This window comes from Hydractinia symbiolongicarpus, chromosome 11 (genome assembly GCF_029227915.1).
Source record: "Hydractinia symbiolongicarpus strain clone_291-10 chromosome 11, HSymV2.1, whole genome shotgun sequence".
Classification (NCBI taxonomy): Eukaryota; Metazoa; Cnidaria; class Hydrozoa; order Anthoathecata; family Hydractiniidae; genus Hydractinia; species Hydractinia symbiolongicarpus.
The window spans coordinates 6,729,316-6,756,505 of NC_079885.1; the positions used below are offsets into that span (position 1 = coordinate 6,729,316).

General features: G+C 32.3%; 4 protein-coding genes across 4 annotated transcripts; 2 read left to right on the top strand and 2 right to left on the bottom strand.

Annotated features, from left to right (window-relative positions):
* Positions 1-3,203, bottom strand: LOC130613703 (uncharacterized protein F13E9.13, mitochondrial-like). The gene is made up of 5 exons (XM_057435034.1): positions 2,909-3,203; positions 2,294-2,379; positions 2,032-2,208; positions 1,467-1,624; positions 1-769 (listed from the first exon to the last, which is right to left on the bottom strand). Exons 1-5 carry the CDS (start codon positions 2,982-2,984, stop codon positions 433-435), a joined length of 834 nt encoding a protein of 277 aa, XP_057291017.1. The 5' UTR covers positions 2,985-3,203; the 3' UTR covers positions 1-432.
* Positions 3,204-3,290: 87 nt separating this feature from the next.
* Positions 3,291-10,483, bottom strand: LOC130613700 (aspartate aminotransferase, mitochondrial-like). The gene is made up of 12 exons (XM_057435032.1): positions 10,157-10,483; positions 8,184-8,340; positions 6,947-7,075; positions 6,779-6,838; positions 6,629-6,702; positions 6,395-6,482; positions 6,115-6,183; positions 5,840-5,875; positions 5,360-5,510; positions 4,952-5,194; positions 4,133-4,206; positions 3,291-3,948 (listed from the first exon to the last, which is right to left on the bottom strand). The coding sequence occupies exons 1-12, from the start codon at positions 10,225-10,227 to the stop codon at positions 3,826-3,828; spliced, it is 1,275 nt and encodes a 424-aa protein (XP_057291015.1). The 5' UTR covers positions 10,228-10,483; the 3' UTR covers positions 3,291-3,825.
* LOC130613704 (UPF0598 protein CG30010-like) lies at positions 10,483-15,781 on the top strand. The gene is made up of 3 exons (XM_057435035.1): positions 10,483-14,001; positions 15,078-15,126; positions 15,236-15,781. The coding sequence occupies exons 1-3, from the start codon at positions 13,867-13,869 to the stop codon at positions 15,688-15,690; spliced, it is 639 nt and encodes a 212-aa protein (XP_057291018.1). The 5' UTR covers positions 10,483-13,866; the 3' UTR covers positions 15,691-15,781.
* Positions 15,782-16,293: 512 nt separating this feature from the next.
* On the top strand, positions 16,294-25,891 carry LOC130613701 (dehydrogenase/reductase SDR family member 4-like). The gene is made up of 9 exons (XM_057435033.1): positions 16,294-16,497; positions 16,929-17,106; positions 17,449-17,526; positions 18,746-18,769; positions 19,129-19,199; positions 20,192-20,240; positions 20,767-20,901; positions 23,696-23,751; positions 24,634-25,891. The coding sequence occupies exons 1-9, from the start codon at positions 16,355-16,357 to the stop codon at positions 24,746-24,748; spliced, it is 849 nt and encodes a 282-aa protein (XP_057291016.1). The 5' UTR covers positions 16,294-16,354; the 3' UTR covers positions 24,749-25,891.
* The last annotated feature ends 1,299 nt before the right edge of the window (positions 25,892-27,190 follow it).

Here is a 27,190-nt window from a genome sequence, read left to right on the forward strand (position 1 = left end):
TTTCGAAAACGGAATTGTTTTACTCATTTTATGTTGACACCCACATATTAAAACGCATAAAATTTTAAATTATCACATTTCTATTATACCGAAGTTATGTACGGGGACACACAGGTCATTTTTTAGGGCTTAAATTAATTGAAAAATTGACAAAGGTTTTGAAATAATGTGACTGAGAAAAAATCCAGAAAGATTAAAGATGGAGTAAATATAACTGATATTGTTGAACAAAACAAAATCATAATAGAAATTGCAAGGAAGCTGGGTGACTAAAAAAAGTCTTTCAAAAATGGCTGTGAATTCTAAGAGCTGGTTCTACATAAAACATTGCAACTCCAATTCTTAAAGCTGTGTAAATTGTCATGACTCGCTGCAAATCGGAAGTTAATCAGTGCAATACGAAATTGTCTATCCGCGTAAAAATTAACTCTATTATATTAACGGTGCAGCGGGACGGCGATATTTTCGAGTCCCCGACATGAAACTTTTAACTCGCTCCTTACAAACCTCATTTCTCCAATCACCGTCCTTTTTAAAATGCGACCCAATAATAATACCATGTGCGTTTTTAAATTCCACAAAATTATTTAGCGTTACACCAGAACCAATTAGGACGGGTAGATTACAACTTGAAAGGACATTGTTAAGTTCTTTAGAGCTTGCTGGTTTTCCTGTGGAAGCGCCTGTTAATACAACACCATCACTCATAAAAAAGTCGGCAGCTGTACACATCTCCGTTAAACTGACGTCACTTGTGATGGCATGAGAGCTAATAAAAAAAACGCAGTATCAATGAGCATTAATATAAATCCTCGCATTTGATTTGGCAGTTTTTACAAAAAATATTTTCTCGGCTCTATGGTTAAAGGGAAAATGTTACGACATTCACTTTCTCATTATATGGCACAAATTTTCCTCGGGTGAGAAAATGTGATAAAAATCATCTAATTTTAAATTTTAAAAAATTACGCCGAATCGATATATTATTACTAGTCCGCCGAAAAAATTTAATTCATACAAAAATGAACCAAGATCTCGATCTTGCGCACTCGAGACCTCGGTATGCTGTTAAAAGCTTTTTCCCATGTGAATAAAATAACTTTTTAGCAGTTTGTTAGCAACTCGAGATCTCGACTTGAAATCATGCTGAAACATTTGCTGGTTCCTGAGGAAATATTTCCCATATAAACACCACCTAAATATTTATTTCAAATTAAACGACGTGTTAATGTGTGGTGCTTAATTCCATAACTACAGTATTACATACACACAAAAAGAGGTGTTTCACAAAAGTAAGATTAAAATTTTAGAGGTAGGGAAAGTTTTAGTAAAAATTTTCCGTGACTTTCAAAACACAGGACACAAATGCCCACTTACGTTCATGCTTTTTTTAGAGAAAAAGCATCGTTTGATGATTAAATCTTCGTTTATACAAGAAATTAAACACAATTTACGGATAGTTTTACCTGTGTTTTTTCTTCAGATCTGTCAGTACCAACACATTTTCGGCATCGATTGTTTTTCTGTAGCGTAAAAGTTCACCAGCATCAGCATTCATTAAACCTTCATCTGCAACATGACCAAACAAAAAACCTTCAGCGCGTATAAAATCAAGACCACTGACCTAAAAAAAAAACAGATTACGTAGACTAATAATGAAAAAATTTAAATATGATTACAACTAACTTTTTTTGAAACATACAGCTGAATGAACCGAGACAATCATATGGAACTTGATAGTGAGAAACAAATATTATAACACCCTTTCAGATGACACTATGACAAGGGACGTGGGCTTTTTAAACGCGACAGGTACAACAACTATCATTAACGCTCCCTGAAAGGCGTATATTCATTTTTTGGTTCCAATTCTAGGCGGCTGTATTGCCAGCTTCCTTAGTTCAAGGTTGGGTTCGAAAGCTCTTTTCAAGAACCACCGATCAGGTGAGATTGTGGCGAGTAAGTTTAGTCCTCCAGAGTTACAATTGGTGATAGCCATGGTTCCAGCAGTACCTAATTAAGGATACTTACCGCTGCTATGGCTAATGCTTCCTTATTGCAACCGGCTAATATTTGTATCCCACACGGTACATCCGCACCTACGTATTTTACAGCACTGGCTACAGCTGTCATCGAGGATGTAATTTCAGGACCCACATTACGGTTTAAGTAGGGAACATCATGCATATTTTCAACCATAAGGGCGTCCTATAGAAAAATACATATCGTGACATATACAGCTCCGGCAAGTTTCGGTGGACAAAATTAAGCGTTAATATAAAGAAACTGGTACCACTCCTGCGTTTAGATATAATTCAGCTTCTTGTTGAGCAAGTTTGATTGTGTGGTTGAGACTACCTGATATATAGTTTGGTGTACCTACACAAAAAAAACTGAGATAATCGTTTGAAAGCAACCACAGTAAAAAATTAAAATTTCCGCTATACACATGCAACACGGGCGCTTATTTCAAAATAAATGGGTTCAGGTCAAAAAAAAATATATATATATATATTTTACTATCGCAGCTTAATTAGTATGTAAAATACCTACAGTTGTAGTGAACGCATTTATTAGGGAAGTTCTAGTTTCAAATATTTGCACCACTTAGTAATTTGAAGCATTCACTTCACACCTTGTATGCATACTGTTGCATTTCTAGTTGATCAATTTTTTGTTTGTTTTTATCGTTTTTACTGTTTTTACTGCTTTTTCCATTTCTATTCTCAGACAGGACGGACATTGATAGCAGTTTTTTTTGTATTTATGTATATATTTGCAAATTACTGAAGTCCTCATCCTGTATAAATATTTTTAAATAAATAAATAAATAATAAATACATTATATGAGAACTTGCAATAAAAAAAGTTATACATATACACATATCTAAAAATAAAAATTTATCACCTGGTAATGGCCGAACGTGGATCATTCCAATGGTAGTTGGATAACATGATTTAAAAATGTTCTTGAACCGATTCATGGACGCCTTTGTAAATGATATGTCGTTTATTTATATAAAAGAAAGTATAAAACAAACAAACAACCAAAGGAAGTGTTTAATTGGAGAAATGTAAATGACATTAGCACTTATAGCGATTTTAAATATGGGTGCTTGCACTAAGAAATAAACTTTGTCAACAAGCATAGGACACGCAAAGCTCCTCGTTGTCCTTTTAGCCCACTGTTAATAAACCTGTTCTCTGAAGAAGCTGTGTCAAGTACAGTGAGATGTTTTGCAAATAGTAAAATAACCAACAAAAACACATGAAAAGACAAAAAAGAGAAGTTTTGAAACAATATTTTTATTTTTTGCTGACGCACGGTATTAATAAGATTTCTATTTTGACATTTCTGAATATCTTGTTGTTATAATCTATATCGATATCTTTTGTAGTAAATGTTTTCGTAAAAACTGGGTTTCAAAAATATATCTCGTTTAGTTTAACAGATGCATATTCAATATTGATAAGTTTGGGCGGTGATAATTAATATCAAGTTAGTTTGCAAAAGTCAAAGGGGTATTCCTTCTGAAAGAAAAAAAAATCACAAAATTATAAATCTAATAAATAAAAAAAAACATACTTCGAAGCTCTAAAAATAAATACTGTGGTTTAACTCAGCAATACTAAAACATGACAGCACACTACACTTAAAAGAACAGAAATCTGACCACGAAAGATGTTTTCTCACTGAAGTAGTAAATCCAAACATTAGCTTACAGCTGGCAAAAGAGCTTCTTACAAAAACAAAGTATATGGAAACGTAAAAACAGAACTGAAGAAGAATTCGGCGTGGACAGATGATTTGGATGACACAAATTATCATTTTGTAACAGCATGCATAGCCTTTGCTAAATATTCCACGTTTTTAGATGTGATTCCCACAACTGAAATACGTCCGTCTTTTGTAAGATACACTGAATGGTCTTTCGTTAAATTAGCAACCTGAAAAAAATGAAGAGTAATCTATATTATAATACCCGTATATGTCTGTCTGTCACGGAAAATGGTAACCGCAGTAGAGACACACGAAATAGGGTAACTAAAATACGGGGGTAATAGTATATATAAACACGGGCTGGGACGCTAACTGGAATATTTTCTCGATTGCAAATTATTTTTACCCTACCTGATCTGGTTTCATACCAGTATAGCAGAACATACCAATTTGATTGACAATATGCGACCAATCGTGACTTGAACCTTAAAATACAAAACATGATTTATAGTTTCACCTTCCTTTCCATCAACCTGTGTTATTTAGCAAAATTTTTTGGACTAATTTAAGTTTACTTTTTATATCCCTTGAGAAAAACTGTTTGTGGGAAAAAATTTCAGAAAAATTTAATTTTGTGAACTTATTTTTGCGATTTTGAACTCTATTCGTAAACATAATTCTAAAATAATGTACTTTTTACAACAAACGCAAAACAGGGACAAATTCGATCAACGGCAAATTTGTCATGGAATATTAACAAATAGTTTTTAAAGAATGACTGATGTTCCTGAAGAATATTACTATCTTGTTAACGTATTCGTTAAAAATATTCAAAAAAATGTTATAACAAGCTTCCTCATCGCAAACATTTATTTTACATTTTTTCGTCTATCTTCCGCCGCAAAACGTCAGTGATCACAAAAACAATAAAAGGGTTTCTCTCATTCTCTCCCTTTAACTTCTTTTTCATAACATTAAATTTTGCTGAAGTCTTAGTCCAAACACTTTATTCTCAGAACTTAGGTATATATGTCGTAATGGACAAAGTAGAAATCATCCTAACAGACATTTTAATTTTCAAAAATGTATATGCTTTCAACAACGTGACCTACGCGAATTCCCATACCATAAATCGACTTATGAATCTTTTCTAAACGTAGCTTAATACATAGTGATGTGGAATTCGCAATAAAAGTTCAACTGTATGTTCAATACACGTAGTCTACTTACCTTCCCTTTCTAGATTTTTTTTTAATGCTGCTCGAACACTGATGATACGGTCGGCCATTCCCTTGACCTCCACCAACCATTGTGCATATAGGTCATCATTGTAAAATACCTCATTAACAAGACGAGCACCGTGAATGGGAGGATTGGAATACAATGGACGGATCAAGATTTTGATCTGTGATTCCACAGCTTTAGCCTCTTCACTCGTGTTACAAACTACTGTGAATGCTCCAACTCTTTCTCCTAGAAATAAATAAATAAAATAACAAAACTCCATCTTGCAAGGTGATGAAGAAGGTGGACAAATTACGCCCCTGCAAAAACTAGCAGTGTGAAAGTTAATATATTTATGATTGGTTTGTAAAATTGATACCTATTAAAACCACAAGAAAAGATCTTCATACTAACCGTACAATCCCATATTTTTAGCATAAGATTGCGCCAGGCAAGGAGTATGTCCATCTTTAATGAACAAGCGCAACGCATGCGCGTCTCGAGTAAGATCCCCACTTGCGAATCCTTGGTAGGCCATATCAAAGAAAGGAAAGTGATTTTTTCGCTGAAAAAAAAATGTGGCAGAATAGAGAGAATGTTAGAACTGAACACATGGGTGCATTCAAATCCCATCACTTTTCCATGACTTCTGGGATTGCCATAACTTGTGGCCACCGTGCAAATCTTTGTTAAGTGCTAATAATACACAACACCTTGCGTTGTAGATTCTAGCTACTGAACCACAACATTTGTTTTAATTCGAACAAAGGTTTTGGTCCCTTGCGAATTCGAAGAATACAATGTGTAATAAGCAAAAATAAGAACGCAAAACAACAACTACAAAAACATTGAGATCAACAAAAAGCAAAAAACTATAAAACACAATAGGAATACCTTGATGATATTAGACAGTTCTTGCCATTGTTCTGGCTACAATAGAACAAAGTGAAAGTATCAATTATGAAATTGTTCCGAAACTAGTAGACATAAGACCACTAGTAAAACCGTAAGAAATCTGATTCTCTTGTTATAAATTCGAAAGCATAAATATTGAAAATTTAAGATTCTTCTCTAATCTATAGGACTTGAAAATCACCAGGGATATTTGATTCTAGTCTAGTTCAGTGTTTCAATTCAACAATCCTTTTTTCAAACCCGCAACAACTTACAGTAGGATCAACACCAGTTGGATTGTGTGCACAAGCATGAAGCATGATAATGGAATTTTCTGGAAGGTTCTAGAAACAAGGTAAAAAAATTAAAATATTCTAATTAAGATTTTTAGTAGAAAATCTATAACCTATTTAAAATGCATTCAATTGATTTAAAATTATGTATACTGACAACAACATCAATTATCTGCACTTGACGTTTTCCAGTGATGACACTTTATGAAAAAGGTACAACACAAAGAAATTGTTTCAGATAATTTTCTGGTATAAAACTTACAGAGAGGTCCTCAAAACAACCAGCAGCATCAAAGCCACAAGTATTTTTATCATAATATCGATAGCTTGCAACTTCCATGCCTGCATGTCTATAAAACATTTAGGCAAATGTTCATATTTTTAGAGGTTTATAACAACACGCCTTGTACAATGACTTATAATAGTCTAATAGTCTTGAATATTATACGTCACTTGTAAAGCATTGTTGATTTTGGTAAGAAATTTAAGAACTTACTTAAAAATAGGTCCGTGGTTAGCCCATGATGGAGTTGGTAAGAAAACGGTTTTATTATGAGGGTAAAATTTTTCCTACAAAGCAAAAATGAAAAGACTAAGATAATAACAAATTTCTACAAATGTCTATAAACATAACACAAATACTTACAAGAAATGCAGCTCCAATTCTAAGTGAACCAGTACCAGAGATTCCTTGAACAGTGCAGTTCTAAAGGCATAACAGCACAAACATACAAATAGATGTAATACATTACACACAAATCTAAACACAGTTAGATTTTCTTGTTCAAATTTGACCAAAACAAGAGAAACACACCAATCCATTGTTAACGATTTCATTATCAGGGCCAAAAGCCAAATTCGCACTTTCTTTTGTAAACTCTGCGATGCCTGCTATACCAGCATATTCTTTGTCCAGTTGCTTGCGTATTAAATTCTCTTCTGCCTAAAATTACAAAGACATGAATTTCCAGATCACCATACATAGAAAGTACAATTTACATGTTCCAGGTAAGATTTTAGATTTTTGTCTTTTACGAAGTACAGACTGACCTTTGTTGTAGTTGCCAGAAATATCAAAATTCTGGTACAGTAAACTTTACAAATATCAAGAGGATATTATATTAAAAAAATTAGTAGACAGATCCAAAAATACAAAGTTTTCTGAAAATTTAATTGGGAGTAATGTATACTTTAAAGCAGGAAACTTTTGCTGGAAGAAAGTTTCGTGGTTTTTGGGGCCTGTCCGCGAAAGTTTCTTCTGCAAAATTTTCTAAAACGTGTTGTCCGCGAAAGTTTTTCTTGCGAATCTTGAAATACCCAGTGTAACAAAGGTTTCAATCCCTGGAACTTGTTTAAACTTATTGCTGATGAAGGGTTACAAGGAACTTATAGCAAAATTTTACACTGCACAAAAAAAGGGAGAAATAATAGGTTCTTATTTACGAATAGAACCTTTATTACAAACCCCAAATCTAGAAAAAGAACCAAGGAGAGCGAACAAAAAACAAACTACGGAAAAGAAGAGCGAAGAGAAAAGCAAACACATACGAATGTTTTCTGCCCGAGTTACTGCCAATAACAGTAAAACATAAGACTCATCTACCAATCCGAAGATTGTGAAGGCTTTATAATCATAGACTAAGAATATCATATAGTATTTTTTTGTGATAAAATAATTACAACATTTATATCCTTTGTTTTATATTGTTTTTTAATATTTCATTATCGGTCCGCAAAACTTTTTTCCCTTAAAAAATTTCCAAATTGCTCATCCGTGAAAGTTTTTCCCCACGAAATGCAAACTTTCTTCCAGGGAAAGTTTCTTCCTTTAAAGTACCAGTTTTGGGACACAAAGTTTATGTAAAAACTCTGCTTTCGCCTTACAAAATACACGAATTTCAGCATAAGGAAAATAAGAAAAAGAACACTTGTGTAAATGTGTTAAATAAACAAGTATAAAATAGTAAAAAGATACAGCCACACAAAATGACAATTTTCCTGGTCTAAGACCTAAAAATATATACATTTTCTCTGACAAAATGATGACTCACAGCTTTAATGCATGGCAAAACATATGGTTTTCCATTATCATCTCTGTAAGCACCTGCTCCTAAATTTATCTTATTTGGATTTGTGTCACGTTTAAAAGCTTCAGTGATTCCAAGGATAGCATCTGGAGGACCTTGTTCAACATGGGACCAAAACGAGCTATAAAAAGATTGTTTTTTTAAAAGAGACTAGTAACAGCATTAGTCTGTTTTATTTAATTTCGATAGTATATATAGTACAACAAAGTTGGGCTAACAAGTGGAAACAAAATACATAAAATTCTAAAGTTTTACATAATTTTTTGTGTCCACAAAATTTTAAGTGAAATGGTCGTTACAGGCAAACAGACAGTTTGCAATAATGGCATTAGACAATAAATATCAATTCTAACAAACTTTTAAATGTGTATTTGTATGATATGAGCAGCACACATCAAAACTCTGAAGTTGTTAATGTGGATGATAAAGATTTAATTAAAGGGATTATACCTGCATTGCAAAATGATATTTGATATATATAATATTTTTTTTGCTTTCGTATACTGAAGATATAAATTTTAAAAACCAAGATTTGAAAAATGCTGACATTACATTTCGACATGAGATGAGATCATTCTTAAACCACATAATTTTACCTGTCAAGATATCAAAAGCATCATATGAAAATCTTTAAAGTTCATTTTCAACGCAGGAATATCTTTAATATAAAAAAAGGTTTTATATTTTTTAAAGGAAGCTTCCGATCCAGAGCAACACTGAATTAGAAGGAAAGATGAAATAAATCAATAAAAATATTGTCAACACAAATTGTAGCAAATTCAATTATTGAAAAAACAGCAAATTTATGCCTTGGTGTATTATAAGACTATATCCTAATGAGCTTCACCAAATTGCAAAGAATTATTAAATTGCAGGCGATTAAAAATCCTTCTAATTGAATAAAACAAACTAAGAAACAATGCTACGCTAGAAAGCTGCACATCTCAAGTCAGTTTTTAACTAGATGATTTAACGGGGTGCTGATAGGCAGTCTATATACAACCTAAGAAATGTGGGTATTTAGAAGAGCTTTTAAAATCTAAATACTGCATTTTCTCTTTTCAGCAGCACAACACTAATTTGAACAAGTGTGCTGCGCTAATTAGAGGGCAGTGTTGAAAATGAATTTGTTTAGCAAAGAAAATAAAACACTAGCATGTTTTGTAAGCCAACTTTTAGCAGTGTTCACACAAATTTCACTAGTTTTACTAGTGTTACAAATTTAGAACATATATTCTGAAGTAGTTTCATGTTTTACTATTCAGATTTCTTCAAGTTTCGTGTGGAAGTTAGATTCTGTTTATTAATTTTTTATTAAGCACCATTTTTCTAGGTATGGGGCTAAATCCAAAGTTATTCGGCCCAATCAACCGATGTGGATGTTAAGCTGCCTGTTGACAATGTACACTGGTGGTTTGTTGTTGGTTTTGTTTTAAAGTCTGGTGGTTTGCTGCTTTGGTATGTGTATATAAACAAAATTTTATGCAATCAATCTCTTATTTCCTGAGCACTGTTTCTCCTGGTTATCTTGGCAAAACGCACTGAGTACAAATTTATGTGTGAATATAAGAGACCTGTCCAGGACAGAATAGAGATTTGTAGGAAAAGCCAAAACATTTATGATGGTGTCAATTTTACTTTGATTTGCTACCACTCACCCATTCAGGACAGAGTTTTTACACTAGGTCTGCGTAGCTCAAAATGAGCATTAAATACTCTAGGACTCTCCATCTACGCCATGGCCCCTCCTGGAAATAATAGACAGGGTATATCCCTCCATATTTGTGAGGCTATCCATGTAAAATATGCACATCTATCTATCTAACTGGTCATTCACTGAAAAATCGTGATATGAATCCATCCATGTTTTAAAAGGCTTGACTTGTTTTTCTGACTAAGATTTGGTCTCTTTTTTGTTCAGAAGTAAGAATACGCACCTTAATCTGACTGATGACAATTGTGCGATTCTTTTTGTCGTAGTTGACAAGTTCTTCAGTTTTAAAGCCATCCTTCTGTTGGTTTTGTAAACTTTGTCTATGGTCGCCGTGCAATACAACACGAGATAAATGCCTTTTACACGCGTTACATTTGTAGCAAGGAATAAACGTTTATACTGCAGCGGAGTGTATCTAACACAGGTTTGACTGACAAGTCGGTACGGATGGCAGTGCGTCACGCCTGCTGCACGTGATAATGTTGCTGTTTTCAAATAAAAGGGTAGCTGCGGCTTCAGGGGAGGAAAACAAGCTATTCTAACTGTCCACAAAAATCAACAGCAGTGAAAATGATTCATCTTAGTTAAGTATCCTGGTCTATCTCTTATTATCAATTTTAAAATGCAATAAATTATGTCCCAATTGTTTTTGGTACTAAATCCAAATCTCTCTCACTTATCACAAAAAATGACAACTGATTGTTTCAGTTGGCACTGTGTCAAGGCATACTGTTCTGCCCGGATAATGAACATTGGCTTGATTAAGTACGACAGCTTGCCCCAGTTAAGAACAGGGAAAAAAATACATAATCAGGGCAACATAATCAGGACAAACCGACTTATTACTCAAGAAAATATTATTTGGCACTTATAAAAGGAACATAATCAGGGCAGGCCAGTTTATATATGACAGTGTAATATTATTTCTCACTTATTAAAGAATGCACATAATCGGGGAAGGCTGGATTATGTATGACAGTCAAATATTATTTGAAACTTATAGAACAAATATATCGGGGCCCACCACTTTTTTATCATTTGTCATCACTTCTGACAAGCAAATAGCCCTGGTGGCAAAGTTGTTGTTGTTCTCAAATGAAGCAAAATTTCGTGGCAAATACTAAGTTTTGGGATTCGCAAGTATATTAACTTTTCACCAAACTTAATTTCCGCAAAAAAAATAATTTAGGTTCCGTGAAATTTAGTTACTTCAAAGTATATTATGTTGAAGTTATTTACTACAGAGTAGTGTATACTAAGAATTACATCGATACTTTTTTCTTTCGCCATGTATAGTTTTCCAAAGAATGTTTAACTTACAAATGTTCGAAGAAAATGCCAATCACAGCCTGGCCAGCCATTATATCAGCTTTCATAATCCGGTCACCACGACATAACCAGTGCAAAAAAACATAATCGGACCATGCGTACGTAATCCGGTTGTGCTGATTGTAAACAGGCCGTTTTCGCAATCTAGGCAGAACAAAACTCCCTTTCAAGTAGAGTTCTAGGTTGAAGCACCTAAAAGTTATAAATGCTGTGTCAATAAAATACATGTTTTTTTCTTCAAAATAGAGTACCAATCAGTATATAGACAAGTGTAATTTTTATTAGTACTACTATTAAAATTTAAATTGTTGATAATCACTCTTAAAGGGAGCCTGAGGTATAAAATGATCTTGGATTTATATTATAGAGCTTAAAAAGTTAGCTAACAAGTTAATTTTTTAAAAAGCTCTTTTTGTTTTTAAGATATTTAATTTTAAGGATTTCAGATTTAATTATGTTGCATGAATTATGATATCATATTTTAAGTAATAGCAAATTTGGAAATTTTCTGTCATCAGTAATTATAGACCTGTTAAGAGATGTGCATTCAAACTTTATATCTTTATAATATCTACCCAGCCGGCACAAAGAGCTCTAAAAGACGCCTTTTAGACATCTTCCGCAATTCTAAAAAGACGTCTTTTTTAGCGCTGATTTGTCTGTCTATAATGCATCTTTTTAAGCATCTAAAAGATGTCCTTTTAAAGATGCATTTCAAAAGATCTCTTTTAGACATGTTTTAAAAGATGTTTTTCCAAAGACGTCTTTTAGAAATTTTTAAGAAATTTTTTACGACGCGTCTTTTTAAAGACGTTTTTTATACCTTTTACAGATTTATCAGCGACTAAAATGCATCTTTAATGCAACTTCTTAAATGCATGTTTAGAAAGAGATCTTTTATATATCTATAAGACGTCTTCCTTGGTTTTAATTGTTTTTTTTTTACTTAACTTTTCAGAAAAAATAGGCAATTTATAAAACAAATTTAAGATGTTTTTGTACGTTAATGTTGAAACGTACATTTTTAATAAATTGCAGAAATAACGATATCAAAGACAACAAATATTTTGCGATGAAAATATTTTGAACTTTTTATATCAAATTCGTATTGACACTTTGAAAAATAAAATTTATTTTAGAATTACAGTAAGCAAATATAACTGGAAGTAAATAAATAAAATATTTTTTATAATAAACACTAATCATTCATATTCATATTTATAAATTCTAATTATTAAAATATTCTGTATTACGAATTCTACTGAATTCTAATGAACTTATCCATGCGTAGAAACATTTCTACGCACTAATCTCTACGTCAGTTTTTAAATAAAGCATGCTATGTAAAGCATAAATTGGAACTCTAATCGAAAAAATCTTAAGCATATTAAGCTTAGGCCATATGAAAGAATCACCTTAAAAATTCTGTGAAAATTGCTAGTAGTTGAAATTCATTGTAACGCTTGCAAGGCCAAAATAAACAAAATAAATATTTGAAATAATAAAAAAGTCAGATCAGAAGAAACAAAAAAAAATAATAAATGTATAAATGTCATTCATAAATGAGTAAAGTCGAAAGGGCTTTTCCTTTGTTTATACATTTAATGTACCCCTTACGTCTCTGATCCTCTGACTGGGAGCTTTTCGCAGCTTGTTCCCAAAATTTGCGTTGCATTTCTTGCTCATTCACATCTTTAAAACGCTCGTTGACAGATTCTAAAGAGAAAATAATAGCTTATTTCCAAGTAAATTTTCATAGAAACATAGTCAGAAAACACACCATACATAGAAGGGTCACAGCGTAATACATCAGCTAATACACTTACCTACTATAATTTTATAAATTAATTTGCCGAGAATCACAAACAAAAGTACTTACTTTTTAAGCAACAGGTGTTCCGCAGATGCTTTCATTAAAATACTGCCAATTTTAATTGAATGTTCCAATGATCATTTGTCAAAGAATATCTACCAGGGTGTGCAGGAAAACAAAATTACGACGCATTAAAATGAAAACAAGTTTGCGAACACCCCCGTCCTTTTAAATCGAATTTTTCATATAAAAAAGAAAGACACATTTTAGACCACTTTTAGAAATAAGAAATAAGACGTCTTTGCAAAGATGCGTTTTAGATGCATTATAGCAAGAAGAGAAAGATGTCTTTTAAAAGATATATTTTAGATAACTTTTAAATGTCTTTTAAAAGACCTCTTTTAAAGATCTTCTAAAAGACATCTAAAATGTGTATACTACAAGATTCAAATTTATTTACTTTCAAGAGACGTTTAAAAGATGTCTTTTGAAAGACGTTCTTAAGAAGATGCATTAAAGACATCTTAATAGCGCTTTCTAACAGAAGATTTAAAAAAGACATCTTAAGACGTCTTGTGTCGGCATTGATAAAGTTTGAATGTACATGACAAAAAAAGTCAAAATTGGCTATTACTTAAATATGGCATAATTTATGAGACACCAGACCTGTCTCTATTTGCATTTGGTAATACCCCAGGCATTTAAATGTTTTATATTCAACTGGTTTAATTTGGGGATACTTAATATACATAATTTTTTTAGGTAAGACGTGCATTTGACACAACAAAAACATGTTTGCCAAACGTCTAAATCTTCTCATCAACAAAAGATGGTATTCTGTTATGTCATCTGGTAAATATGTTCAAGGTTTTTCTCCAAGGGATGGAGTGAGAGAATATTTTTACTACATTGATCATCAGGGGCAGGTAAGATTTTCTTTTTATTAATTTTTGAAGCAGCCTGCATTTTTTTTCAGAAGTAAATTTTTTTACGTATATATATGTATATATATATATACCTACTAATTATTGTATATATACCTACTACTGTATATATACCTACTAATTATTGTCTTGCCTCTAAATTCTCTCAATAAAACAAAATCAGGAAGTATTTTCAATGTTTTCCAGGAGATTGCCATCAAAAATTTGCAAGTGCCATTTTGCATGATGGTATTTCTGTTCTACTGTAGTTAAACAAAACAACAGTATTTCAATTGTTCTGTACTGGATAATATATGAAAGAGTTTTTTCTGCTTAAGCACTACCATTTGTGATGCAGTCAGCAATTTTACCAGTTAATTTTGTAAAAATAAGTTCCTGGATCTATTTCTTTACCATCTCTCTTTTGTTTCATTGTGATTGTTTAAGTTGCCATCTTATCAATAAAAATCTGCTTCCAGAATGCAAACAATATTTATTATTAATTATATACGGTAACAAGTAAACCTAAAAGATATACTGAACATAATGCATGTTAATGTAAAAAAATGCAGCTAAATACAAGAGATAAGTATATATATCAACATTGGGTTTTTGGAAAAAAACAACCTCCCTGTAAGGATACTCTTTTTTTCTTTCTTTTTTTTATTGTTAGTTATTTTTCTTTGTAAAATTTTTATGTAAGTAGTGAGGGAAACTAGATGAAAACATTTTGAAACTTTTATCGTTTTATCTTTTATCATTTTTTTTGGTATATTCATGTAAATTCACAAAACCTAATGTATATATAGAGGCAAACTGCATATATAAAATTGTTTACTATTTTGACTCTTAAATCTGGATAAATTTGCTCAGGTGTAAATATAGTAATGTAAAAAAATTGTTGAAATTGTTTCATGTGGAATGTGGGTTTCGTTTATTTCAGAAATGGTTTTTAATCCAGCATGAATACGTATTTAAGGATTTTTCGATATTTTATTATTTATTATTAAAATATTAAATTCTGTTTTTTCTGGCTTAAAATTATGTTCAATTTTATGTTAATATATCTTTACATTTAGTTATTCTTAGAAGGAACAAAAATAAGAAATTTTGTGACATGTTATAAAGGTAAGAATGATTACTAAACAATTCACAGAGAAAAGTTTGCATTTATGGACAAATTGTTGTGGTCAAATAATTTTGTGTGTGTGTAATTAACTGTTAAATTTCATTTTAGATAAAGACTTTTTAACATTTTTCTTTAAAAGATTAAGACTAAACAAGGCTGGAAAGTACTGTGACGATTTTCCCTATATTTCTCGTTGTGGACCCGAAATCAATTATGTTTATTGCGAGAACAAACCAATTGTTTTTACTGACATTATCAATGCACAAGAGGGAGACAGAATTGTTATAAATAAAATAGGTCCAAAGATGACAATAACATTTCAACCGGAAAAACTTTGCATGCTCCCTAAAAATGGGCGGGTTTATCATCCAGCTTCAAAAAAGGTTGGAGGCGTTGGAATACTAAAAACTAGTTTGGCCATTGAGTTTAGTAATCATTTTTTATTTGAAAATGGTGAAGAGGATAAAGATCCACCATCACATTTTGTATGGAAAGGTTGCAAGTATCAATTAGATAACGAATTGTGGAATATTATGAAGGAAGATAATGTTGAAGAAACCTAAGCATATGTATAATATATTTTTCTTTGTGTTGAAATTGTATATATATGTATAGTATATGAAAAAAGGACCAATGTTTTGTTGTATTTTGATACGTATAGGTCTTTTAATTCTTAAATTAATTTTCTTCCCTTCAATCCTTTTTAAAATTGATTTATACCTTGAACACTACCAGATCTTCCTTTTTGCTGTTTTGTTCTAAAATGCAACTAAGCTGTGAACTATGTATGGCAACACTCAACCCTAATTATGCTAAGCTTTTGAGGTAGAGGATAGCATAAAGTGTCTGCAGGCCATAAATCTTATGCTCATGTGATGATGAAGCATGGCACATTTGTAGGATGCGTTAATACGAGTCATTCCAGGTAAAAAAAAGATTTTATGACATCATAATGTCACACCTACATAGACTTGGCCATTTTCCCATTTTGCAACATGATGTATGAGTAATTTTATTTATTGACTAAATGGGATAAAAATGACTCGTTATACGTGTATTATTCTGTATTTGTCACCTGGTAGAAGGGGTGTGCAGAATGCCTTCTAGTGATTGAAAACTGCCTTGTTTATCAAGCATATATTTCCAATCTATATACCAGCTTTTGAAACAGTTTTTAATATACTTTCTAGAAGATTTAATGAAGTTGAGTTACAGAAATTACAAACTATGATTCGAACAGCATACAATCGAATGATAAGACCACAGAATACAAGTACTGCTGTTTTGGGTGTAAGAAATCTAAATATGTCCTCTGTACTTCACAAAAAATTGGATGGTAAAGTTGCTATAGTAACAGCCTCAACTGCAGGGTGAGTCAAGGTTTTTGTAATCTAATTTAGCTCTAATTTTTAGTCTTTAGCTTACGTTTACAAACTTGGGTGTATAGTTTATGTTTGCAAGCTGGGTGTAACCTATGCATTGCACATAGACAGTGAGAACGCAGGTATACAAAGAGAAAATCTTTATGTTACTTTAGAATTCTCGTCACTTTTATCTGACAAAAAAAACACAATATTCTATTTATGCTAATAATTGCAGTAGTAAACAATTTTATGCATCTTAGATGAAACATGTGACTAGTATCAGATTAAACTTTCGTCGTTACCATCCATGCTATGGATTTCTGCTTATGATAAAAAAGTTGATGTGACAAGTATAATTGTCACCTGAAGGGGCTTTGTCCTTTTTTTCAAATAAGGTACATATTAGACAACAACAATTAAAAGGCATTTTATTTTAGTATTGGTTTTGCTATAGCACAAGGCTTAGCAGAGAATGGAGCAAAGGTATTGATTAGTAGTCGCAAGCAGGACAATGTCGACAAGGCTTTGGAGAGGTTAAAGAATGAGGGTTTAGATGTGTCTGGAACTGTTTGCCATGTCAATAAAGAAGAGGACAGAACCAAACTCATACAAAAGGTATTCTTAATTCTGGCACATTTTTGTTACGAATACTTCTCATATATTGTGCAAGCAGGGAATTAAATCCAAATTGTTTTTTATAATGTACTTTGAGTAATATGGAAGTGATCTCATGGGTTAACTTGTAAAATTATACAGGTGGTTGGTAAATTTTAATAAATATGGAGGGGCCATGCTAAAGTAATCTTAAATTTGGTCAAGTTTGAGTGGAAATTTTATGACGGTGGAGGGCAAGGTGTTGATTTTTTGTTTTAGAAGGAACATATAAGTGGTAAGTTAGGACAAACATTAGTTAAATAAATAAGTACAACTCATTATCGTATTATATTGGATTTGTAGGCAGTTTCGTATTATGGCCAACTAGATATTCTTGTTTCAAATGCTGGTGTTAATCCTTACTTCGGACCAGTGCTTCAGGTATGTGTTGTTTTTTCGCCAAGGAATATTTTAGTAAAATGAAGCTATAAGAAAACTAGTGAATATACATACATAATATCAAGTCGTTCATTTTGTTCTACTTTGTATAAGCATAGCTTGAGATATACTATACTGGTTGCACATCATATTTCACTTGGAATCCCTTTACACTTTTTTTTACCAAAGTTAATTTGCATAAAATTAACCATAGTTTACTACCTCTTAAATTTTTTTGCTAAACCTTTACACAAGTTGCTTTTTTACTATTTTTCTTGTACAAATAGAAAGTAGCCTTTATTTTTGACGTATTATTCTCCATCATTTTCCACGCATAACGTATGTATAGTTGACTGTGTGTAAGTTAACCTAAGTAAGCAATAAGTGGCAGATCTAGGATTTTCTGAGACTTAGTTAAAACATTGCACAGAAATTAGTTGGGGGTCGTAGAAGTGGGGTGATGTAAGCACTCCAAGAAGTGTTTTACTATTTTAAGCTTCGTGAATACAAAAATTGCCAGAAATTGTCTTTCAATTCGTTAATTATCATAAAAATTGACGAAGAAATTATCCAGAATTCGAAAATAAAAGTTCTATCAGAACATTGACGCTGCTATTTTCTATAAGAGGTACAACCTACTTGGTTTCTCTTATTATGTAAGATGTAAAACTTTAAATTCTGTTTTCACGAATCAAACCATGATTTGGATTTACAACAGTAAAGAGAACATTGAGTATATAATTAAACTCTAGCTGTTTCTGCTTGTTAGTTCAGCATGTTTAAAATCGTTAAAGTTAGGAACATGTTAAGAAAAATTTTAAAGCTCTGTGAAGCTTAAATGCATTTTTTCCATGAAAATATAAAGAAAAGATCACAAATCTAAAAAGAAAGATGACAAAAAGCTATAAGTGAAATAAGAGGCGTTGCCCATCTGTCAAGCTTCAAACAAGTAAAATTTTAATCATTAATTACATAATGTCATAGAAAATTTATGTACGCTACCCCTAGGTGATGCCAATCTAGAGTATATATTCGTTGCACTTGAATTGACTCTTCGGAGCTGATGAATTTTGTGAAAATACAATAGGAATAGGAATGATATGACGAGAAGATAAGTGCATTAGTGTTTGAAACACTGTTTAAATAATATGGTCTATAAAAAGATATACAAATTTTATAGAATAAACATATAGTATAATTTTTTTTTTTTAATTTTATTTAGACGCCAGAAAGTTCATGGGATAAGGTATTGTGTTAATTTTATCAGTCTAACTTTAATTTTTTTCTCTTGTGTCGCAAAAGCCGTTCGTATGCAAAATATGCCTTTCTTGAATTTTTTCTTTGATATTTTGCAGGTCTGTGAAGAAATTTAAAACAGTTAACAGGACAAACTAAAACAAAACAATTTAAAACCTCGTTACGACGACGAGGCTGGTATTGTCACATCCAATAGGAAGAGTTTGACACAAAAATAACGCTTTTAAAGCGCTACTTTTGAACTGGAATTGGTAATTTAATCAGAAATTTTGATAATGCTAGCAGACAAGTAATTAAGTGAAGTAATTAAGAATATTTGTCAAAGTGTTATATTTCTGTTTTTATTAGATATTCGATTCCAACGTGAAATGTGCATTTCTGCTGGCTAAAGAAGTTGCACCACATCTAGAGAAAACTAGGTAAAAACGCTAAAATTTATAATTTTTTCCCATTCAATCTGCATTTCAATTCGGGATGGCCACCCTTGGCGCGTCAATTTTGACTTGTTGCCGTCAATAAAACCAGAGCTAACTTCGTTTTGAAATAAAAAGCGAATTTGCTGCGACTAAGTTTGAATTAACTTTAGGTAGTGTCCAGAATGTGTGTCATGCCTTATTTTAAGCAATCGTTTAATTTTGTGAATGAAAGAATCTTATTTTAGGAATTAAATTTCCCGTATTAAAATGTATTAATGTTCACGGGCCCAGTGAAATTTCATGAAAAATAATTAAGTATCATGTTATTCCTGGTTAAACGTTTATTACGACAAATGTTGTTCCATAAACCTCCCTATAATGGACATCCCATATAGCCGATAAATTTTACAACGGACAGTTTTTTTGTATGAAGAAATCTCCATTTATTGTACATTACAGCAGATATATATTTCTTTATTAAACGGTGTACGTTACTTACAACAACGAATAACCCCATTAAGAAATAAGCAAATCGTGGTTATATTCCATACGTTAAGTTATATTACGTTGATAATAATATGGATACATGTTCCGTGTGTTTGTAATCAAATAAAGCTTGGTTTTTTTTACATGTTCTGTCTCATTTTATTTACAACATGCTGCCATTTTTAATTTTCTACTGCTCGCCTCAGATCACGTGACTATATCTATTGTTTTATGAAGGAATTCCTGCTGCTGTTGACGTCAGCATGCTGGGACCTTTATCGTTACATATCATTGCATATTATCTTGAAACTTTTGAAGACAATAATTTTATGTCCTTTGTTAAATTTTTTCGATCGCCTTTAGTCTCTTCTTGAGCCAGGAAGACATTGAACTAGAATTTTTTTTAACCTAGCCTCGATTAATTCATCCCCAACTACCTGTACACTTTTAAAGCGAGACTACTATTATTTTTTTTCTCCTTTACAATAGTTTACATATTAATTTTATAGAGGTTCCATGCTGTTTGTATCATCAATACTTGGCTTAAACCCATCCCAAGTAGGTATTCGAATCATAGCTACCGAAAAAGGAGAATTTTTTTTAATTAAAAACAAAATTCATCGTTTCCTTCAGATGCTTTCATCACAATAGTCAATGATGAATTTTTTTATTAAATCTGACTCGATGTTTAAAAATTATTTTTTCATCACACGCCAAATTTAATGCAGGCCAAGGAACCTACGCCAAATGTTTCTCCTCTCGGGGTATCTTTGAATCATTTTTTAAGCGCGTGTCCAGTCCACTCTGTCGAGAATGCCAAGAATTGTCAGAAATTTTAAAAATATAGGTAAAATGTCAGCAAGATTTTGATCTTTTATGGAAAGTTGGATGGTCAATCAGAACTATTTTTATTTTGGAAAATATTGGCAATGATTAAATTTTAGAATCATTCACTTTTACCTGGACACCCTGGAGTTAAATTCCTTCAATCGAAATTACGAACGGAAAGCTGTGCTTATAGAATAAACAGCTTTTTTCAGAAGATCTTGCAATTTGTAGTTAACAATCTTAACGCTTGATTTAGATGTTGGGAGCATATTCAGTTTCAAAAACAGCTTTGTTGGGTTTGGTCAAAGTCTTAGCTGGTGAATGTGCACCAATGAATATTCGTGTGAATGGTATTGCCCCTGGAGTAATCAAGACAGCTTTTAGCAGTAAAGTATGTCTTTTTATATATCCACTGCGAAATATTTACGCCTGCTTTTTTGTGCGTTGCGGAGGTAACCTGAGAACACAATATTAAAATGATATTAAACCTCCCACTCCCAAATTAGTTAACCTAAAAATCCAGTTTTGACGTCATGACGTTGCTCAGGGCTGTGCTATTGTATGAAAGGGCCGAGCTATAGTTCTTTTTTACAGTCGCCATTCCACTGTTTGTGTTTGCTGCGAGTTTCGATGGAGCAACAAATACAACGATACAACAGGAATTTTTACCGACGTTGATATATAAAAAATATTAGCTACTTAGGAGTCCTCTTTAAAATTTCTGACGGGCAACGTAATGACGTCAAAACTTCTCTGATGTTTGGCGCTTCACGTAGGAATTTCATCATAGTAGCTTGTGCAATCTTGTTTCTTATATATTAATTCCCTTGCGTGAGTAAAACTGTGAGTCCACGAGACGGAAATCACGGGTCACTTTCTTATGACGTGGCCGTACGCTAAAATTTTCCTTAAAAATAAGTAAGTCATTAAATAGGAAAACAGCGGGTCCATTTGTCATTTATTTTCGGCCGTTACGGTTAAAATAATTTAATTTTACCCCCGGTTTACCATATGTGCAGTATCTCATGGAAACAAGTTGTTTATCAACTGACAAAAGAAAACCGAACTGAAAAAAGTTGTCTGTTTTTCAAGTTAATACTGAAAAAGTTATTTCCAACAAAGTTTACTTATCATGAGGTTAGATTAAAGCTTACCGTATTTCCTCCAATAAGCGCCGCCCTCTATTAAGCGCCGCCCTCTAATAAGCGCCGCACCTAAAATCACAAAAATTAAATAAGCGCCGCGGCGCTTATTAGAGGAAATACGGTATATGTTTTTTTATATTTTCCATTTTTGTGTTCTGGAACCGAGGTTGTATCGCATTCGAATATGACTGTATTTCGAATCTAAAATGTAAAAAACAAACTGTTGTTGTCGAACGAAATTGATAATGTTGTCAGAAATATTTTTTAAAACGAAGAAAAACGTATGATGATATAACATCACAAAAAGAATTGATTGGAAATGCATCAGACAATTGTAGCTATACATTTTCAATTCGTTCTCTTTGGGATGAAGCGAAATTTAGTTATCGAAGTAAAAAACCGATTGGACTACTGAGAAAGCGAAAAAAAAGCAGGTGTGTTCTCTAAATTATTTGATAGAGAATTGAATTTGGGTGCATAACGATTTTTTAACCGTTTCTTCCAGAGCTAAGCTTTTCCTTGAATATTAAATTTGTTGTTGTGTCTTGAGCAGGAAAATATTTTCTTTAAGCATTTATTTCGTAAGAATATACTCCGAAAAATGGATCAGAATTTAGAATGTCCTAAGAATATGCCTGAGCCTGATAGTTTGAATATGAACATTTGTATGACGCACAAAATTGATTAGAAGTTAACTTTTTTTATTGTATATCAAACGAACTAAACTTTTTTGTGTCCAAGCGATGGTCCGTTACATGTAGTAGAATTGCCATTAGCTAGCTATAGTAACTTATAGCATGCTTTATTTTATAAAGGCATTATATATTTTCAGTCCATGGTTATGTTGAGAACATATTGAGAATAATGAGGATAGCAGTTGTCAAAAAAGTTAAGAACATAAAGGCTGAAACTAAAACACACTATTCTTATAAAAACATAAACCGTAAAAGTAAATTTTTCCGTTGTTACTGTTTTTAACACTACAGACTGTGTGATTCAGTGTTGATGTCGTTATAATAAACCTAAACCTAAAACCTAAACTTAAATCAATGTTTACATCTGTTACGTTACAATCGTTTGAAATACATTCGATTCTTAAATTCGAAAACGCTGCATTGTTATCTTCTTTGATTTTATGCGTGATTTTCTAGATTATAAGTTTGGGTCTGGTAAAGCAAGATGTTCTTTTAATATTTTGGATTGAAATATTTCTGTAGATATACAATATACCAAATGATTCAGGTATTTTATTTCTCTTTTTCATGTGTTTTCAATTAATAATTTCTTATATTTTGAGTATAACTTTGGAAGGTTTGTCGTATGCAACAGACTGAATAGCTGATTTCGTATGACTTAACAAAAATTGGTGGATTTTTTTTTAATGTTTGGTATCCATTTTTTTCCTGGTGTACTTCAGGAATTGCAAAGCAAGTATATAGTTTTAGCGTATTCCGCTTTTTACGTAACGGTTGTTATACGCCTATGATATTTTTGGACATTTTCCATTTTTATTTCATAAGTTTTTTTATTATTTTTTTGTTGTTGCACACTTATATTTTTAAATTTTTTGTTTCAGCGTTTAAAGATTGTGAGCAACCTCGATCCCAGGGCTTTTTTTCTTTATGCCATACCGTGATAAAAGAGACAAAGAGCCCGGGGTCGAGGTTGAAATGTGAGTTTTAAAAAATCAAATTACTGTGTTGTATGTTTTTGTATGGTACCCCTTACATCAGTTTAATGAGAGATTCAGTGGATTCTTCCACGGGAATTCGACTAGTATATATTATTAATACTCTCTTATAATTACAAATGGTTTATGATTGTTTTGAGATTAAATTGCCGTGAAGTGAGAGGTAAAAAATTTCGTCTCAAATTGAGATTTTTTCTAAATCGCAAACAGTTTTTATTACCTCAACTTACAATCATATTCGTACAAAGAAAATTCTTATAGTCGGCATGTGCATATAGTACAAAGTTTCCAATTTACAACAAGTATCCTCTATGTACAGGGCTGTACATCATTTATGTTATTGTCTTTAGCTAACGGAAACACCAGCGATTAGTGAAACTATGTTAAATTCGATTCCAATGAAAAGGTAAGCAGACACGCTCTTATAGAACGATGTTTCCCGCTAGGCGAAGTATTTCGTGCGAACTAGATCTAAACCTTTTTATTGGCTAATGGTCAATTTGCCGCCTATCAAATTAAACTTGATTTCTTCTATATTTGACTAGTTTAACCTGTCCAATAAATATATTTGTTTTTTTACTCCACGAGAAATAAGTCCACCTAATTGGAAATTGGTCCAAGGCTTTGCAAACTTTAAAAGCTTTGTTCTTGTCATCTTAAAAGGTGCCCATATAGCATTGGCCCGTTTATCACTGGCACATAATAGCGTAATTCAAAATGGCGGGCGTCAGAGTGTTTCTCCGTAAATATAAAGGAACATAATGGCAATAAATCAGCCGTTTCGGCAGGAAATTCTACGGCGTAATACTCATTTATTACAGTCTTATACGGGACGTTTCAGATCACAAAAAAAATAACAAACGACCGTTGTAGCTTGGTGAAACTGGCGAAACCAACTGAACATAAAATAATAATTCAAAATGTTTTATTTGTAAAAATAAGGTTTTTGTACCTTTTGTACCGTTTAACAGGGTAGTTCTGTTATCAACACTCAAAAACTATTAATTCACGTACCGCTACACTAGACTGGTATGCTTTACTAGTCTCGATAGTAAAAACAGCGACAAAAAAGAAGCCCATTTAAAAGGTTTTACCGGCTAAAGCCGTAGAAAAAAAACAGCGATAAGGCAACGTTAACTTTGGGGTGGGGGGAGGGGAGGAGGATTGGTACGATAGTTTTTTACTTTTTACCAAATATTTGTTTGTTCTAATAAATAGTGCCAAAACAAGCACAACAAATATTCTCGTCAGAGAATAGTAATTTTAACAGTAATTTATCTATTTGTAGATTTGGCACTCCATCAGAATGCGCTGGAACAGCTGTGTTTTTATCGTCGGACGAAGCTAGTTATATAACAGGCGAAATAATTTCAATCACCGGAGGCATGCAATCGAGGCTGTAGTGTTGTGTGTTTTTAGTTCACGTTTTCTTTACATTATCTTCATATTATATAATTTTGCTACCGGTGCGAACGGCTTTCAGGATATTTCACGAAGTGGTAATCTCTTTTCCAGACTATAATTATCATTATTTTGTTCTTTAGAAAAATTATCGTAATTAAAAAAAACATAAACGACAAATTTGTAAATCTATATTATAATACCCGTATACGTCTGTCTGTCTGTGTGTCTGTCACGCAAAATGGTAGCTTAGCTGCGCAATAGCGAGAACCACGCAATGCGGTATAAAAAGGACGGGCGAACCCGTGGATTTTCCACGGGCTAACGACTAGTTAAATACAAAACTAACTGGAAGATTTTCCTGCTATTTGTAGACCCAAGGTTATTAGTAGACAATTAAAAAATATTTAAATTAGCACTTGCCACATCTTTTCTCTGTAATATATAGCTTCTCTTTTAACATCAATTTTTTAAATAAATATTCCTAATTTCGGTCAACCGTTTGAAAGGGTTATTCTTTGTAAATATGGGTACTTAATCTGCAAATTCGCAAACTATGGAGAAAATTGTCAAAAAAAATTCGTAATTCTAATAAAGCGTGTTTTAGAATGTAAAACAGAGGTTACGCTGTATAAATTTTCAGAAAACTCAAAAATTAAGAAACACCAGGCTAAACCGAAAACGTTTTTTGACTTTGGACCTGCTACTTGGTTTGCTAAAAAATGTCTGGAAATCGATAAAATGTAATTGTTGCTTAGTAACAGCATCGAAGATATTCGAGAATTCTGGTCAGAGTGTCGAGAATTTACTCACAAATGTGCATGTCAAATTCTTACACAATTCCCTCCAAGGAAATGATTTTTTTATTCCAAAACGAGAAAAGGAAAAGGTGTGTTTCATGAATGCGTATTAGCGATTCTGTTTGGAACACGAAATCCTCAAGTCTGCCTTACTTTTGATTTTTACATAACGTATTTTTAACCCGAGCTCAAACATATTCAATATTGCTTGTACTGAAGTTTCTTTGCAATCTTATAGATTTTACTTATAAAATGGTTTCTTATTAAAAAAATAAAGATTAAATTTTGTAAATTGTTTATTGATAAATCTAGATAATTTTTGTTAGAATAAATTTTTTTAGTGTCTTTGGGCTTTTTTATTTTTTTTAACTTGTGGTGTAAGCCCGAATTAAAAAACCCCGAAAAGATCATAATACCTCACAAAATGGAGATAATTTTTTCTGGCAAGACATTGAGGATGGATGCATTTCTTTAGTTATAGTTTATTTTAATCACTAAAATCTCTTTTCTTGTATCTAGAAAAGGGTTTAAACTTATCCAGCATTTAACAACCTCGTCCCTAGCGCTTCTAGCATTTTCTCTTTCTAGCATTCTCGTCGCACCACTAGCGAGGCGGTCGACCGAAGTATTAATCATATTAACCAATCAGATTGTGACGATGAGCAGCCAGGGCTATTTCTTATTGCTGTCCGAGATTGTCATAAAGAGAAAAAAAGCCCTGAGAACGAGGTTGAGCATTTAATAGATCATTCACGAATTTTCAATCTCCCGTAAGATTAAAGCAATGACCTTTCACGAAATTAAATTATCGCAAATCTAAAACATAGCATACTTTCGCGAAATCTGTATTTTAAGAAGAAAAAAAGTTTTTAAAAAACTTTGTTCTAAGCATATAAAAAAGATTGCGCAAGGGGGGTGTCTTTGGCTACAAAACAGTGATTTTGTTTTCATTTTCACCATATGTCTTTGAATGCATACAATTAAAAACAGTTCCATCCATTCATCATTTTCTAATTCCCTGCTGAGGGTCACAGGTTAACAAGGTTGACCACAAGATGTTTTTTAACTAATTAGCTAAATAATATTTTAATAAATTTAAAAGCTTTAATTTTTTATGAAAATTTTATTTCCTCTTCAGCAAATCTTAACCTCGATACATTTAAGTTTTATATTTGAATTGGTTTAAATTCAATACAAATGTGTCACTGATGTTTTAGGCAGATTGTACAAGTTCTATTATTACCCAATAGCGTTACTAGGACCTTTTCTAACATGAAATCAAAGAGCTCTGGGAACGAAGTGGACAACTACCGTTTTTATTTAGTAAAAAGGTTCGTTGTTGGCCATGCTGTTTCTACGTCTTTATTTGTTTTAATCACGTGATCAGTCTATATTAGGAGAATAAATCACAATCTCGGTCGGCACTTGGATCTGATGCAATATTTTATAGTACAACCCGGGGTAGTTGGGTATTTTCTTAGTATGGACCGGTTAAATGGTTCTTAGCTAAGAAGACATTAAAAGCATGTACACGAAGACTTGTGGTTGAAAAAAAGAATGGGTCGTCACCTGTTTGATGCAATCCCATAATACACTGCAAATGCCAATATTGACGGTGCTGTATTTCCCAGTACCTTATCGATA

What these genes read in the sequence shown, in the direction of transcription:
- LOC130613700 (XM_057435032.1), bottom strand. Translation starts at nt 10,227, where the DNA reads ATGGCTTTAAAACTGAAGAACTTGTCAACTACGACAAAAAGAATCGCA. An exon ending in AAATCGTTAACAATGGATTG is followed by an intron (nt 6,839 to 6,946) that starts GTGTGTTTCTCT and finishes TTATGCCTTTAG; the next exon opens with AACTGCACTGTTCAAGGAAT. An exon ending in GTTGTTTTGAGGACCTCTCT is followed by an intron (nt 6,184 to 6,394) that starts GTAAGTTTTATA and finishes CCTTGTTTCTAG; the next exon opens with AACCTTCCAGAAAATTCCAT.
- LOC130613703 (XM_057435034.1), bottom strand. Translation starts at nt 2,984, where the DNA reads ATGAATCGGTTCAAGAACATTTTTAAATCATGTTATCCAACTACCATT. An exon ending in CCACGTTCGGCCATTACCAG is followed by an intron (nt 2,380 to 2,908) that starts GTGATAAATTTT and finishes TTTTTTGTGTAG; the next exon opens with GTACACCAAACTATATATCA. An exon ending in GATCTGAAGAAAAAACACAG is followed by an intron (nt 770 to 1,466) that starts GTAAAACTATCC and finishes TTTTTTTATTAG; the next exon opens with CTCTCATGCCATCACAAGTG.
- LOC130613704 (XM_057435035.1), top strand. Translation starts at nt 13,867, where the DNA reads ATGTTTGCCAAACGTCTAAATCTTCTCATCAACAAAAGATGGTATTCT. An exon ending in ACATTGATCATCAGGGGCAG is followed by an intron (nt 14,002 to 15,077) that starts GTAAGATTTTCT and finishes CTTTACATTTAG; the next exon opens with TTATTCTTAGAAGGAACAAA. An exon ending in TTTTGTGACATGTTATAAAG is followed by an intron (nt 15,127 to 15,235) that starts GTAAGAATGATT and finishes ATTTCATTTTAG; the next exon opens with ATAAAGACTTTTTAACATTT.
- LOC130613701 (XM_057435033.1), top strand. Translation starts at nt 16,355, where the DNA reads ATGATTCGAACAGCATACAATCGAATGATAAGACCACAGAATACAAGT. An exon ending in GTAACAGCCTCAACTGCAGG is followed by an intron (nt 16,498 to 16,928) that starts GTGAGTCAAGGT and finishes ATTTTATTTTAG; the next exon opens with TATTGGTTTTGCTATAGCAC. An exon ending in ACTTCGGACCAGTGCTTCAG is followed by an intron (nt 17,527 to 18,745) that starts GTATGTGTTGTT and finishes AATTTTATTTAG; the next exon opens with ACGCCAGAAAGTTCATGGGA.